The 15,806-nt window shown below is 40.1% G+C and overlaps 1 protein-coding gene across 18 annotated transcripts in view; it reads left to right on the top strand.

Annotated features, from left to right (window-relative positions):
- The window catches only part of RNASEH2B (ribonuclease H2 subunit B), a 126,961-nt gene that overhangs the window by 105,400 nt on the left and 5,755 nt on the right, over window positions 1–15,806 (top strand). For 8 of the 18 annotated variants that reach the window (XM_067712963.1, XM_067712959.1, XM_067712966.1 and 5 more), the window contains 2 exons: window positions 7,166–7,246; window positions 9,658–10,090. The exons of 1 other annotated variant lie outside the window; for it this stretch is intronic. In XM_067712963.1, coding sequence (XP_067569064.1) covers window positions 7,166–7,246; window positions 9,658–9,774 — 198 coding nt within the window. In that variant the 3' untranslated portion in view covers window positions 9,775–10,090. Of the gene's footprint in view, window positions 1–7,165; window positions 7,247–9,657; window positions 10,091–11,806; window positions 11,834–14,763; window positions 15,015–15,063; window positions 15,179–15,806 lie in introns of those variants that run through there. 9 more of the 18 variants (XR_010936782.1, XR_010936783.1, XR_010936781.1 and 6 more) reach the window with 7 other exon arrangements.

The following is a 15,806-nucleotide window of genomic DNA, read 5'->3' on the forward strand; positions in this document are numbered from 1 at the left end:
GGGAGTTCCCTTGTGTGTTATTTGTCATTTTTCCCTTGCTGCTTTTAATAAATTTTCTTTGTCTTTAATTTTTGCCAGTTTGATTACTGTGTGTCTTGTCTTGATTACTGCTGCGCTTCCTGGACTTGGGTAGCTATTTCCTTTCCCATGTTAGGGAAGTTTTCGACTATAATCTCTTCAAATATTTTCTCTGGTCCTTTCTCTCTCTCTTCTCCTTCTGGGACCCCCATAATGCTAATGTTGTTGCATTTAATGTTGTCCCAGAGGTCTCTTCGGCTGTCTTCATTTCTTTTCATTCTTTTTTCTTCCGTTCCACAGCAGTGAATTCCACCATTCTGTCTTCCAGGTCACTTATCCGTTCTCCTGCCTCAGTTATTCTGCTATTGATTCCTTCTAGTGTAGTTTTCATTTCAGTTATTGTATTGTTCATCTCTGTTTGTTTGTTCTTTAATTCTTCTAGGTCTTTGTTAAACATTTCTTGCATCTTCTCGATCTTTGCCTCCATTCTTTTTCCGAGGTCCTGGATCATCTTCACTATCAATATTCTGAATTCTTTTTCTGGAAGGTTGCCTATCTCCACTTTATTTAGTTGTTTTTCTGGGGTTTTATCTTTTTACTTCATCTGGTACATAGCCTTCTGCCTTTTCATCTTGTCTGTCTTTCTGTGAATGTGGTTTTTGTTCTACAGGCTGCAGGCCTGTTGTTCTTGCTTCTGCTGTCTGCCTTCTGGTGGATGAGGCTATCTCTGGTCCGTATTGTTAAAGACACTGAAGGCCATATCCATAAGAAGGTTGAGAGGGGTTTGGGGACCCACGGCAAGCTTTTGCAGCTTCCTATGGATGTCAGGGGCCGAATGGTAAATGAAGTAAGTTGCAAGCACAATGCGTCCCTCAAAAGCATCTGGGTCCACATTTGTATACTTTCTGAGGGAATCTACCAGCCAGGCCCGAAATAGGGCTGGATTTTTGTCCTCACCTTGGGCGATCTCTTAAACCTCATCATAGTTGACAGGTTTAATTATGCGCTGGTGTCTCATCCCTTCAGTGAGGCAAAGGATCATGTGGTCTCTTCTAGGGATACTAGGTTGGCCTAGTTCATAGTCCCAATTGGGATCAATCAGTGGCACTGCTGTCATGCCCACAGGGTAATAATTGGGTTGGACAGTGTATAATCCATCAGCATATGCTTGAGCATGCACCCAAATACAGGTCTTTTCGTCACGGGTGCTGCAGTGGGAAATGGCAACATTCAGGTCCTTCCAAATAAGGTCGTAGGAAAGCATTAGTCCCTGGAATTCTTCAGTGAACTGGCTAGGATCCTCTGAGAATCGGCCTAAGTGAGTGCAGCACTGGTTGAGGTCAGACAAAGAAAGGGGGTGCAGACTCTGGTCATTCCCTGAGGTCTGCCTGTTGCTTCTTAGAGGGGGCAAAGGAGCTCTGGCTGCACTTCTGGTATGGAAGGATAAAGAGGCTTATATGGTGCTGGAGGGGCTGAAGATGGCGAAAGAGGACTTGGGTCTTCTGTCCGAGACTTATTTTCCTGCAGAGATACTACCAGAGGGTGTTTTTGAATAGTTTGAACAGGTCCCAACCTGCAAGGTTCCCTAACACAGGACTTGCATAGCTCCAGGTTCTCTCTTAGGGTCATAAGGGCCTGAACATAAGGAATCTCTGTCCGTTTTCCATGCCTTTCGCAAAAAAATTCTAACTGTACGATGGTATTATAGTGGAGGCTTCCATTTTCTGGCCAAATCTCATCATCCTCAAGTTTATACTGGGGCCAGGCTGTATTACAGAAGAAGATGAGCTTTTCCTGTTTAAAAAAATCTAGAGAAAACTTGTCCCAGTGACTTAGAATGCACCCTGAGGGGTGAATCCTTGGGGATGGAGGAGATGCTCCCCACTGATCCTTCAGGGAGAGAGGGCTCCCATAAAAGAGAGGAGCACTACAGTTAGGATGTCCCTTTAGGGGTTCCCTCTGTCAGGACTGGCTACAGGCATCCCTGTTCACCTAGTCCTGTCAACTTTGGCCAATGTCAGGGTAGTTAGTGGCCCTGCCACATGGCAACTCTGCCAGCCCCAGAGTGCTGGGGCCTGTGTCCTATCCTGACAGCTCTGGTACCCAGGATGAACGACCTTCCTGAGGGTTTCTCTGTAGATTCTCTGACCATTGAGTAATCCATGTGTTCCAGGGTGTATTCCCCTGGAACAGACGTCTTCATAGTTCCAGGAGCTATTTAGGTCCCAGTCCCCTTTCTCTAAAAGGGTGGTCAGGATCTGAAAACAGGCACTGGCCACTAAGGGAGGTGGTATGTAGGACTGTGTACAAGCCTCCTTTCTATTATCTAGAGAAGTCTTAATTTCCTTTCATTTACAGTCCAAGTAAGACTGCATTTTATATTTCCACAAAGTTGAACCTGATCACAGTTAATCAAATGGTCCGTGCCCCTGGCTGCCTGTGGAAATGGCTGGAAACTTCTCTTGACATGCCCTGTGCAGATGCAGTAGTGAAATGTGTAGGACCTAGCAGCTAGGTTGGAAAACGCCTGACAGATTTCCTCCCCCCATTTCCAAGGAAGTAATAAGAGCAAGATAGAGACACAGAGACAAAGATAGTCAGACGTAAGTGGACCTGAAATAATCCTGTGGGGACAGCCACAGGGAAAGGGAGGGTGTTATGTTTTAAGCTTGTGTGCCTAAAAACGTTACATGGAAGTTGTTTTAAGGTGGGTGGACAGACCTATCTTCTCTCTAGTCCCTTCCATGACCCACATATCCTTACACGGCAGGAGTCTTGTGGTGGGAAACACCCTGGTGTCTTACATATGCTTGACCCATGCCCACGTATGTTGCAGCAAGCAGGTCCAAAAGGTGACAGGCAAAGGGAGCAAAAGGGAGAGTAATGACAAGAAGTCAGGCAGTGGCTCTCAAGCACAAGTGAGATGAGAGGCTAAGACTTGCCAGGGAAAGGAGGAGGGATATTTGACCTCCCAATAATTCTCCTGGCTGGCTTACCACAGATGTTGCCAGAGGGTAGGTTCTTGTTTCCTCACAGAAAGAATTCAGAGACAAGTCACAAGAGGCCAAGTAAGCAAAGCGAGGATTTATTGAGAGATAGTAAACTCTCAGGAGGGAACACGGGCAGGCTCAGACAAGCTGAGGCTCAGCCCCTTTGAAATGACTAATGGTAGGCCCTTCTTACCCTCAGATATTTTGGTGGACACCGAAACCAGTGAGGTCACTAAGTTCCTAATAAATCAGGATAAGTCCTAAAGGTGATTTCAGAGTCTGGAAATCAGGTTTTGCTGGCCCTAGCCAAGAAACTCACCCCATCTCTCTTGAAGTTCATATCCTGTCCCTAACGCAGCTTCCATGCTTGGATCTCACCCCTCACATCAATATTTCTAACCAATACCAAGTACTCATTCCCAAGTGCAATGAGTCTAGCCTGTCTTGCTGCCCCTGCCCCTAGTGACCAGTGGAAGAGGGAGGGAAAACGCCAGTTGTCCGGCATTTACAATATGGCCCTCCTAAGGCCTACAGAAAAGTCCCCACACCTCACGACCCCTCTTGTAACGGTGGCCTCTCTCCTCAAGCCGCGTGGGTACACCCTCTTGGGCAAACCACTTACAGGAATGGCTCAGCTCCTCAGAAGTGCGCCAGGCGTGCACTGCCCCAGACGCCTGTCCCTCTGCGGCCTGAACATAAACCAGCTGCCTTCTCAGAATAACTCCAGCTCTCCTTCCCCTCCCCAGGATTGGCTGTGGCCTTGCCTTGGATAGATAAGGCCCTGCTTGCGGGACAGTGCACGCTAGGCCAGCTAAGTAATCAGATGAACCTAGGTGTATCCCTCCATAATATCCGCCACTCCTGAAGTAAGAGGCTGATGGGCCTCATCCTGGCAGCAACTGGAGCAGCTGTTGTTTGGTGGCCCCATGGGCGGCTTTGCCTACCTTGAGGCAATGCTTTGCAACCTGCCAGATGCTCTGTCTCCTCTGGCCAGGACCATGGGGGACCCCCTTTATTTCCTAGCGAGTGTGGTGATGGATAACAGACTGGCCCTGGACTATCTGCTAGCTGAACGGGGAGGGGTGTGTGCAGTAACCAAAAAAATGTGCTGCACCTCCATCACCACTGCTGGCCAGGTGGAAGAAGATATGCAAAAGATACACGAACAGGCCCAGGGGCTCCACACTTGTGGGAAGGGTGACCCCAGTGCCAGCTCCACATGGACTGCAGTCAGCGGGGTACTACCAAACATGACCTGGTTCCTACCCCTGCTTGGACCTCTGACTACAGTAATATTTTTGCTGATTTGGGGCCCCTGCCTTTTTAGTCTCCTGTTTGTTAAGTCTGTTTCTTCAGGTTACGACAGTGTCACCTACATGTGATGGTATGCCAGGGATTTCAGCCCATCCTGCAAGAAGATGGGGGCCATCAACACCCACTGGACAGGGCTGCAGCCTCCTTCTACTCCCCACTCCCCATCTCTGCCGCTGTACATGACCCTGAGACCTCCTGTCTCTGACAGAGCAAGGTGATCTGGACCCCACTGGTAGGGACAATGCCCCTGCTCAGCTTGAAGCAGCTACGGAAGACGGACCGTCGACCCTTTGACCCTTAAAAGATTTTAAGGGTCCAGACTCCCCGAGGGGGGAGACGTTAGAGCAGGCAGTTAGCCAGACATGAGCAGAGGAGGGAGGCACAGGTCATGTGACAGGAGACCATAATACGTCTTGCAATGACAGGGGTTCTAGGGGCAAACACAGAAAAGCGGGAACCTCCGGGCTGACAGGAGACCATATGTCTTGTGAAGACAAGGGTCCTAGAGGCAAACAAAGAAAGGCAGGAACCTCCTGGTCGGAATGTAACCTTTTGCTCATTATGCCCTCATTACAGTAGAATTAGCATTGCAACCAGAGCAGTACCCATCATGCACCGGCACCACGACAGATCCGAGCAAAGCCAAATAAGGACAGAAACTCCCCCTCCTCTCGGGAAGGTGGACCTGGGATGAAAACCAGGAAATTACCCCCAAATCCCTCCCTTCTTGATGAATATTCCACCCAATCATTTTCACACCCCGTATAACCAGCTTGCCGAAAGGACTCACTGCTGCTCACCTGAGCCTGCCTGCGCTCCCTCCTGAGAGTGTACTGTCACTCAGTAAATCCTTTGCTTACTTGGCCTCTCAGTCTCAGCTCTGAATTCTTTCTACAAAAATACGAGAACCTACCCTCTGGCCGCACGAAGACAGCCACAGACAATTCATAAGCCAATCAGTATGGCTGTGTTCCAGTAAAACTTCATTTATAAAAACAGACAGCCAGCTGGACTTGGCCCCTGAGCGGGACTTGGCTAAGCCCAGATTTAGATCTTGGCATCTCATTTCTCCTACACTCAACTTCACCTCCTAGATTATTTTAGTCGCTTTCTGAGGTTTCCTGCTCTATTGTGTCTTCCTGGGGCTCCGGTTTGTACATTGCAAACTTCACTGGATGATGTACCGTAGTTGAAGCAAGTGTAGGACAATGTCTGCTGCTAGGTTTCCCGTCTGTGTCTAGGATTTGATTGATTTTTACAGAAATATAGTTGATTGTTTGCAGGAAATAACGTTCCAGTGACTGTTAGGTATCTTTGCATCTGTGTTGTAATCCGTAGCATGGAGCCTCTCGTCCTTAATATGTTTTGCATTATTTTATTACTATTATGTTTGACTGTGTTGAGGCCCGGCTTCCAGTTCTCACCCCCTTGCATCTTTTGAATTTATCACTGTCAGCTGGCAGAGCTGAATGCAATCAGTGGATTTGGAGATGTTCCTAAGTGCCTTCTTTGCAAGTCATTTGTAAGAATAAGACCAATCTTAGCATTAGTTCCTCTGTACTTTTCTGTCTGCCTTTTTTTCCAGAACTGTACCCATTTAGTCAGACCCTTTGTTACTGTCTTTCTGAGCCACTTTTCTATTTCTTCTGAAACATTCCCCCAAATCTGTAGTGATTCAGTCTTTTAAATAACAGAAATTTAAGTAGATGTTACAGTTAATGTTTTTTTCCCAACGTATTCAACAGTGTGCTGGTGAAAAATTTCAAGACGTGTCATTTTACCCACTTGTATTGTACACGGGCTGTGGCATCTTTTAGTAGCGACTCTACAGTTCTTTGTGTAGTGAAAGCTGGGTGTGAAGAGTGAAGCTGGGAACAAATCTGCATTTCCTAGGGTGGGTCCATATTGGGTCTTGTCAACCCAGCGTCTCCACAGAGAGCTTGAAAATCTGTAAAAGTCCAAGTTGTGATCCCTGTGCAGTCAGTTCTCCATGTTAAACATCAAGACTTACCTGCCCTGCTATGTGCCTTTTACATAATAAATGTGTCAGATTCCTACCATAATATGAACATATGGCCACAGTCTAGCTCTTGACAAGATTCTCACATTCATTGACTGGTGAAAAATGCTCATGTGAAAGGTGAAATCATGAAGTAAAGGTTGACCTAATTGCATTGGGTCCAATGGAAAGAGCACTTGTACCATAGTTGAGATCTCACCTCAAGTCCTCTGCTAGGTGACCTTAAGCTGTTCACTTAACCTCTGTGCTTCCTTCTGCTTGCTTTGCAAGGTTGTTCTTATGTGGATAAAATGAGGTAATTGAATTGAAAGGAGGTAAGAACATAAAGCTATACAAAGATGGTGACAGTCAGAATGCTGTCCCTGTATTCCTAAATGGACATTACAGCAGCCCTGCAGGTGAATGAAGTCGGGGTTCTGGCTGGACCCCGGCCATCTTAAAGGAAATTCTCTTCTTTGCCTTCTGTGCCTGCATTCACCCCCCCTCAGACTGTCCTGGAAGTCAGCAGTCACCTCGATGCCCCCTGTCCCTGGTACATACATTATGTGATCATACCGCTAGACAGCCTAAGGGCTGGGTCATGGGCTTGCCTGCTCACATCTCCCCATCACCAAGGCTGCTTCTTGGAAGGGACGTCTGGCTTAGTTCCTAGATAATTGGCAAAAAGCGAAGGGACTTGTAAAAAGTAAGCCCTCTGCAGGGTCTGCTGCTCCATTTGACCTCGCTACTGGTCCAAATTGCACATACATGTTGGGTTTTTTTTTTAATGGACTGATGTAAGTGTCAAGCTGACGTTTGACACTTCACTGCTCTAACATTGCAGAAAGTAAAGTTATCAGATGAGCGCATAGAAGCAAAAGAAGATTACACTAAGTTTAACACTAAAGATTTGAAGACTGTAAAGGTATGTGTCTGGGTGCAGCAGCAAATACTCTTGAATCCTGTGGCTGTTGCTGCATGGGGACTTCGAGGAACGATTGCATGCTTGATTGTGATTTTATCATTTTAACCATGAAGAATTATTAACTTGCATTTCTGTGACTTAAGAATTAATTCAAAATTATGAATGGTGATGAAAGCGTCAAGCAAAGAAGACTTTTTACAGATAAAGAAATGCAGTATACTTATTTGCAAGAGTGTGCCTAAACTTTGCAATATATTCAGAGTGATAGGATGGGGCAGAGGAAGGGGCTCCAAAGGTAATTTTTTGTCGACTCTGCTGCCCAGTAGCTTCCCAGAAATTATGACAATGACAACAATTATTAACAACTCCATAATTCAGCAACCACCCCAGCAAGTATTTTCATAACATTTCTTACTGATTTATCCTATACATCATCATATATATATATACACACACACATATAGTTTGGGGTTCTGCCTTTTTCATTTAGCTCTATATTGTGAAAATGTTCATGTCATTAAGCTTTCTTTGAAAAATTATTAATGGTTTTGTGATATTCAATCATGTGTTATTTTATTTCACCACAGGGAATATAGTCTATTTAATCATTCTCCTATTTTTGGACACATAGGTTACTTCTGCTTTTTTGTTTTTGTTTTAATGAGGTGATAAACATTCTCATTTATAGTCTGCATCTCTATTTCATTAGACACAATTTAAAACTAAGAGTAAAGGCTTAGAAAACATGAACTCTTTCCATGATTACTAGTATACATATATATAGCTAAAATGCTTTCCAAAAGTGTAGCAGAAATTTGTACTCCCAGCCGTTATTGCTGATGAGTGTTCATCTCACATTCTTGACAACATCAAGTATTATTTTTATTCTTGAAAAATTTGCCTAAGTAGGCTACTTTAGGTAGAAAGGTTGTTTTTCCAAATGCTTATTGCCTATCTGCATTTTTGCAAATTGTTAGTTCATGTTTCTTGCCTGTTTTTATATTGGGATAGTAATATTTTTCTTGTTGATTTGTAAGAGCTCATTCTAAATTCAGGCTATTAACACTTTTCATGACATATAGGGTACAGATAATTTTCCAGTTTGTTTAGGCTTTTCATTTGACTTTTGAACTATTTTAAGTTTATCTGAGGATTAAATATGGAAGTTTTTTATGATTTTCTCATTATTTTTATGCTTAGAAAGACCTTGCCTTGCCCCAAGATAGGTTAACTTCCACCTAGATTTTAAGAACACTTACTATCCATAGATTTAATGTTTTCTAAAAATTGTGTTCTTTAATCTACATGTAATTTATCAGGGCATGGGCTATCAGGGGATAATCCAACTTGAGATTTGGCTAAAACAGCTGGTTATCTCAGTGCCTTCTGTAAGCAGGGACATTTTCGAGTTTCTCTGTGAGGAGTATTTCTGCCCCACCCTTCTAAGTGCTGCTTCCCATTGTATCCACTTGGGCACCGCACCAGTGAGATAAGAGGTTGGACCAGGATGTCAGTTAATTGCAGGGGATGGAGGATAACTTGTCTCAGAGACTGTCACTTTTCCCCATCCAGCCAAAATATAAGCCTACTAAATTATAAGTGACAGAATGTAAAAAGCAAATTTTTAGGGATCATATATTGACTGTGCCCTTAACAGATACCTTGGCAATGGCTCTGTCTCACAGTTCCCAGAGAGATAGATGATTTTTTCTTTGCTGATTCCCATCATTTATGCTTTTGCTGAACACTGAAGTAAAATCAGCTGCTATTTCCCTTCTGCCAGTTCTTGTTATAGGACATGGCAAAACAAAACAAAACAAAAACAGTGACCAGGAAGAGAGAGAATTTTAAAAGGCAGAGTTATTTGGAGTCAGCTTTTTAGAAAGTATTTTTTTGTTGGAGGAAAAATGGGACAGCTATCCTGCTGGTCCTGGATGCTTTGCAATACAGGTTATCTTTTGAATATAATAGCTTTGTCCTTGGTTTCCCATAGAGCCTATGAATAAAATCAGATGGTAGATTGTTGTGAATTATTCATCATTTGGTAATACAAGGCTGTAATTCCTCCCTCTGACAATTGCTGCCTGTGTCAGTTCCATCGTTTGTGTTATTTCACTTAATACACCCTCCAGAATTATTTCCCCTAAAGTAAACCGTTGGTTGTAACATTCCACTCCTTAGAAGGTGGCAGTTTTGTCTCCTGCCTCTTTTAACATATTTTGTCTCTTAGATCTGAATTCTGAATAGAAATCAGAACTTTTAAAAAGAATCACTCCTTTATGAAGCATGTCAGCAGCAAATGCTTACCTCCCTTAACGAACCTTGAGACATGCATGGTCTTGTTTGATTTGCATGTATGATTTATAAATGTTACATTCATAACAATTTTTCTCTCTTATTTTCAATAACAGAAAAATAGCAAAATGACTGCAGCTCAGAAGGCTTTGGCTAAAGTTGACAAGAGTGGAATGAAAAGTATTGATTCCTTTTTTGGTGCAAAACATGTTAAAAAAATTGGAAAGATTTGAAACTTTGAAAATTAAATCAAGCAAAAATATTTGCCTTCTACATGTCCCATTTTCAGCCTTCCTCCATTCCACTGTACTTCCTAACCCTTAATTACCACCTTTTAAAAAAAAGTAGGAAGGGGGCAATTTTCAGATTCACTTGAACATTTCTTTGTGTTTGATTTTTGTGTTTTCCTGAACAAAATATGGGAAAGTAATTGTATAACTTCATGGCTTGTGGCCTTTGGAGTTTTGTTTGACATCATGAAAAGTAATCAAGTGAATAGAATTAACCTCTAGCATCACAATTTCCTCAATAAACTGATGTGTGACGATATTTGAGTGTATGCCTGTTATTTTATGCAACGTTGCACATGGTAGCTATAGCAATATGGTTTTCAATATACTGAGAGAAATATAACACAACTATCAGATAAACTACTACTTTTTAAAAGCCTTTAGTTTTGGGTAAATCTTTTGTTTAATGTATTTTCTGTTTTATGAATACATGTTCTTTGCAGAAAATAGAGAAAAGTATAAAACAAAAATTATAATCTCCTGACTTTGCATTACCTGGAGGTAATATGGTGTATTTTCTTCTATAATAATTTTTAAAGGAATTATAATAGTAATTTTATAACCTTTTTTCTTGACATCATTTTGTGAGCATTTTCCCAGGCTACTCTTCTTCATAAATATACTTCTTTAATGACAGTAATTTTTAATTATTTGAGTATTTGATTATTTAATGATCATAGTCCTATTTTGGACATTTGTATTATTTTTAAACATTTGCTATTGGAAGAATCAGATTCTATGTAAATATTTGTCCGTATCTTTTATTGTTTTCTTAGAATGGATTTTTAGAAGTGGGCTTACTGATGAATAACTAAGTTTTTCAAATATATACTTTTGGGAATATATTTCACAGAAGGGTTATAGTATCTTGCACTCTAACAAATGATGGTATGAGTCCTTATTAGCTTTGAGTAGTGTCTTTGCAAATAAGTGGAAAAAAGGCATGTTGGTGTGGTTTTAATTCACATTTTCCTGATTAATAATGTCGACTGAAGAAAACCCCACACAACCTGAAAGTTGAGAGTTATGTTTTATTCAGGGAACTTACAGAGGACTATAGCCTGGGAGGCAGCCTCTCAGATAGCTCTGAGGAACTGTTACAAAGAGGTAAGAGAGAAGCCAGGATATGTAGGAATTTTTGTTGAAAAAAAAAAACATGCAGTCAAACATCAAAAGATTACTGCTAATCATACACACACAAAAGAAACCCCAGACATCTCAAGTTAATGAGTTTAGTGCTTTTCTGGGTATGGGAAGATGCAAGAGTCTGGGCTCATTGAAATTACTCCTTTGATATGCATCTGAACCAGTATTCTGGTTCAGGGCCAGTATTCTGTTTTTCTCCATCCTGAATTCCCCTCAGGGCACACCGAGGTGGGGGGGCGGGTGAGGGGAAGCTCTGCAGAGGCTGATGGCTTGATGGTGGGCAGCATTTGTTGTTTTCTGAAATGGCAGGCAACATTTTTTTGTCCACAGTAATAATAATGTTCATTTTTTCACATTTACCTATCATTTGCCATCTTATAGAGAATTATTTGTTTATGCCCTTTGTTAAATTATTGGAGTATCAGTATTTTTCTTATTGATTCTAAAAAGTATTTTATAACTTAAAGACATTCATTTTTGTCCACTGTGTTCATTGTAATTTTTTTCCCTTGGTTTGTAATTATTTTCTCATCTTTTTATTTTTTCCATTAGATTTGTAGGATCATTTTTACAGGTTCTAAGAGTAAATTCTAATGGGTTTTACTGAGATTTTGAAAGACCCATAAATTATTTTGAGAAAAACACATCTTTACAAAAGTCAGTGTCCTTATTCAGGAATATGGTATTTGTCTATATTTACTAAAATCCTAATCATACCTTTCACTAACATTTGGTTCTTCATCTTCATGTAGGTTCTAGATACTTCTTTTTAGGAGTATCTCTAGGTATTCTTGTTGCTATTAATGAAATCTTTTTTTTTTTTTTTCAGTTATATCTCCTAACTGGCTATTTTGTGGTAAAGTATTACATTTTTATATATTTATCCTTTAAATAACTAATTTACTAAACTATTAATCTAAATTTTAAAATTTTATTCATATTGGGTTTTCAATGCATAATAAGGTACATAATTTTAACTTCGAAAAATTTGTGTGCAGTTCTGATAGTTATAGTAGCTCTTTTATATCTTTTATATCATATTACATGGGTAAGACTACCTAGAACAGTATTGAAGAATAATATGTAATAGTAGTTATCTTTGCCTAATTTGTGATTTTATTAATGTACGTTACCATCAGTTCTGACACTAGCTATTGTTAATGGGATAAAGAATATCTATCTTTGGTATTTCCTTTTATACTTAGTTTCCTTAAAGTTTTAATTAGTCATTGGTATTGGTTGTTATCAAATATCTTTTTGGCATCTCTTGTGCTGGTTGTAGAGTTTTTATCACAATTAAACTGTGCTTGAGTTCCTACACTAAACTCTACCTGGCAGTAGATAAAGGAGAGCATCATGGATGCTCCCTCTCTGGTTTAACCATTGTCAAATCTAGTTCTCAATTAGGTTTTCTCGGCTTTTATTTAGAATGTTTGCATCTATATTCGAAAGCAATATTGCTGTTAGATCTTAGTGTTAGAATTCAGCTGGCTTTCAATCTTTCCCAGTATTCTGGAAGGAATAATTTTGCATAAGAACAATCTATTTCTGGAAACTTTTAAAGAACATCCATGGTAAAACTGTCTGGCACTGAGCCTTCTTTTGTCTTCTTTAATCTGGAAAAATTTCTCACCTATTCCTTGTCTTACTTGACCTTGACATTTTTGAAGAGCACAGGCTGGTTATTTAGTCGAATGTTCCTCACTTTGAGTTTGCCTAATGTATCCTCTTGATTAGATCCAAGTTTTACCTTTTGGGCACCCACAGAAGTAATGCTGTGTCTTTCTTAGTGCACCATGTCAAGAGTCACATGACTCAGTACTAGGGATGTTAACTTTGATTGCTTGATTAAGGTGGTGTCCACCAGGTTTATCCACTGTAGAGTTATTATTTTTCTCTTTGTAATTAATAAGTGATTTGTGGGCAAATACTCTGGCACTTTTAAGTATTCTATTCCTCATTCAGCATTCACTCACAAGTTTTAAAATAAAACTGATGTTTTTTCCAACTCCATCATTTCTTTTATATTTACTTATTTTACATTTATATTTATTTACTTTGACATTTTTCTAGAAGGAAGGGCTTTCCCTTCTCTACTTATTTATTCATTTATGAGCTTATATCATCATGCACTTGAAGGTTATTTTATCCAGTGATTTAAATTACATTATTCTGTTCCTCATATTGTCCCAGAAGGGCCAGTAGGAGTCCCTTCAAGCTGCCTACTGTATCTTTTTGTTATGTTTCATTCATTTTTAAATACTTCATTACTTCTTCTGCAAGAGGGTATTCCAGACTCTTCATGTATTTTCCGTGTCCAAGCCCTGGAATCAGCCTCTTTCCCAAGGAGCCAGGGTTCCTTTTAGAGGAGAATGGTATTTAGAAACCAAGACCCAGGCAAGAGGTGTGCTTGCTGCTACTGTCGATCTATGTGTGTGGTTTTTGTAGATTTCCTTTATCAGACTGAGGAAGTTCTTCTCAGTGAGAGTTTTAATCATGAATGGATATTGAATTTTGTCAAATAAGTTTTCTTCATCTATTGAGATGATCATGCAGTTTTCCTTTAGTAAAGGAATATATTTTAATATGTGAAGTATAATGATCGATTTTTGAATGTTGAACTTTATATTCCTGGGATAAACTCACTTGGTCTTTTCATATATAGTATTGTGTTTTATTTCCTAATATTTTATTAACGATTTTTTTAATCTCTGTTCATGAGGGATATTGGTCTGTAGTTTTCCTTATTTGTAATGATTTTGTCTAGTTTTGGTATCAGAGTAAAGCTGACTTTATTAAATGAGTTGGGAAATAGTCTGTCATCACCCATTTTCTGAAAGCGTTTTTGTGAGATTAGTATTGTTTTTCCTTTTTATGTTGGACAGAATTCACTAGTGAAGCCATTTGGGCCTGGAATTTTTTTTTTTCTGGGAAATTTTTTAGTTACTAGTTCAATTTCTATAATGTAAAGCTATTCTAATTTTCTTCTTTTTCTTGTGCCAGTTTTAGTAATTTATGTCTTTCAAGAAATGTATCTTTCATCTAGTTGTCAAATTTATTGGTATAACTTGTTTCTTATATTTTTATTATCCTTTTTATGTCTGTGAATCTAGTGATATTCCTTCTTTCATACCTGATTTGGTTGTGTCTCTTCGTTGTTTTCTTGATTATTTTCATTAAATTTGGAAAATTTCTGGCCAGTATGTCTATAAATTTTCTGTTCTTCACCCACCCACCCCCTTTTCTCTTCACCCTCTTCGCTTCTGGGACTCCAGTTACATGTATGCTAGACGACTTGATGTCCCACAGGTCCTTTAACTTCTGTTCTTCTTCTTTATTTTCAATTTTACTTTGTCTTGTAGTGTTTTATTTTCTATAACCTCAGTGAATTTTTATTTCATATATTGGAATTTTCAGCTCTAGATGTTCCATTTGGCTCTTTTTTATATCTTCGCATTTCTCTCCTCATTGTGTTCTCCTTCAAGTAGTTCGTTAACAATAGCTGCTTAAATGTTCTTGTCTGCTAGTTCCAACATCTCTGACATTTCTGTGCCAATTTCTTTGTCTTTACTTTTTTACTTTGAAATAACGTTAGACTTATAGAAAAGTTGCAAAAACAGTAGAGAGTATACATATACCCTTCACTCAGCTTCCTCTAACCTTAACACCTTATATAACCAGTACAATTATCAAAACCAGGGACTTTACAATAACACAATATTATTAACTAATCTACCCCCTTGTTTGAGTTTCATCTATTTTTACACTAATGTTTTTCCATTCCAGGGTCCAGTCCATCCTTCCACATTGCATTTAGTTAAGTATATCTCCTCTTTTCTGTAATGTGTCTCTCAGTCTTTCTTTATCTTTCCGTGACCTTGACACCTTGAGAGTACTGGTCAGTTATTTTGTGAAATGCCCCTCCATTTCTGATACCTTGAAATTGTGCTAATATCCTGTTTCTCATGTGATCATTTCATAATACTAATAACTAATGATACTAATAACAACAAATACTGTCTAGCATTTATGTGCTTGGCACTGTTCTGAGCACTTTACGTATAATAATTCATTTAATCCCCACAGCAGCTGTAGTTGTAAGGCAGGGTGCCATAGGAGCCAGGAGAGTGACACCCAACCCAAAGGGCAAAAGGATGAGAGAAAGGCTACTTAAACTCTTGAATTATCACCCCTGTTGAAGGTAAGCTACTTAACAGCAGGAACTCTGTGCTATTCACCTTGTGTCTCGCACAGAGTATGCAGTTGGTAGATGTTGGTACACACTGGATAGGTTGGGCACAAATGTTGACTCTGTACTATTCACCTTGTGTCTCGCACAGAGTATGCAGTTGGTAGATGTTGGTACACACTGGATAGGTTGGGCACAAATGTTGACTCTGTACTATTCACCTTGTGTCTCGCACAGAGTATGCAGTTGGTAGATGTTGGTACACACTGGATAGGTTGGGCACAAATGTTGACTCTGTACTATTCACCTTGTGTCTCGCACAGAATATGCAGTTGGTAGATGTTGGTACACACTGGATAGGTTGGGCACAAATGTTGACTCTGTACTATTCACCTTGTGTCTTGCACAGAATATGCAGTTGGTAGATGTTGGTACACACTGGATAGGTTGGGCACAAATGTTGGATAGGTTGAGTATTCTAACCAGTGTCCTCACTAATTGAGACTTGACCTTTTTATCCCAAGGGTCAAAGTCATGATCTTGATCTATCTTGGTCTTTCAAATTGTCTAAGCTATTACATGACCTTCTTGTTGGTCCTTGAATATGCCACACTGTTCCCATATCAGTGCCTTTGTGTGA

Source organism: Pseudorca crassidens, chromosome 18 (genome assembly GCF_039906515.1).
Source record: "Pseudorca crassidens isolate mPseCra1 chromosome 18, mPseCra1.hap1, whole genome shotgun sequence".
Lineage (NCBI taxonomy): Eukaryota > Metazoa > Chordata > Mammalia > Artiodactyla > Delphinidae > Pseudorca > Pseudorca crassidens.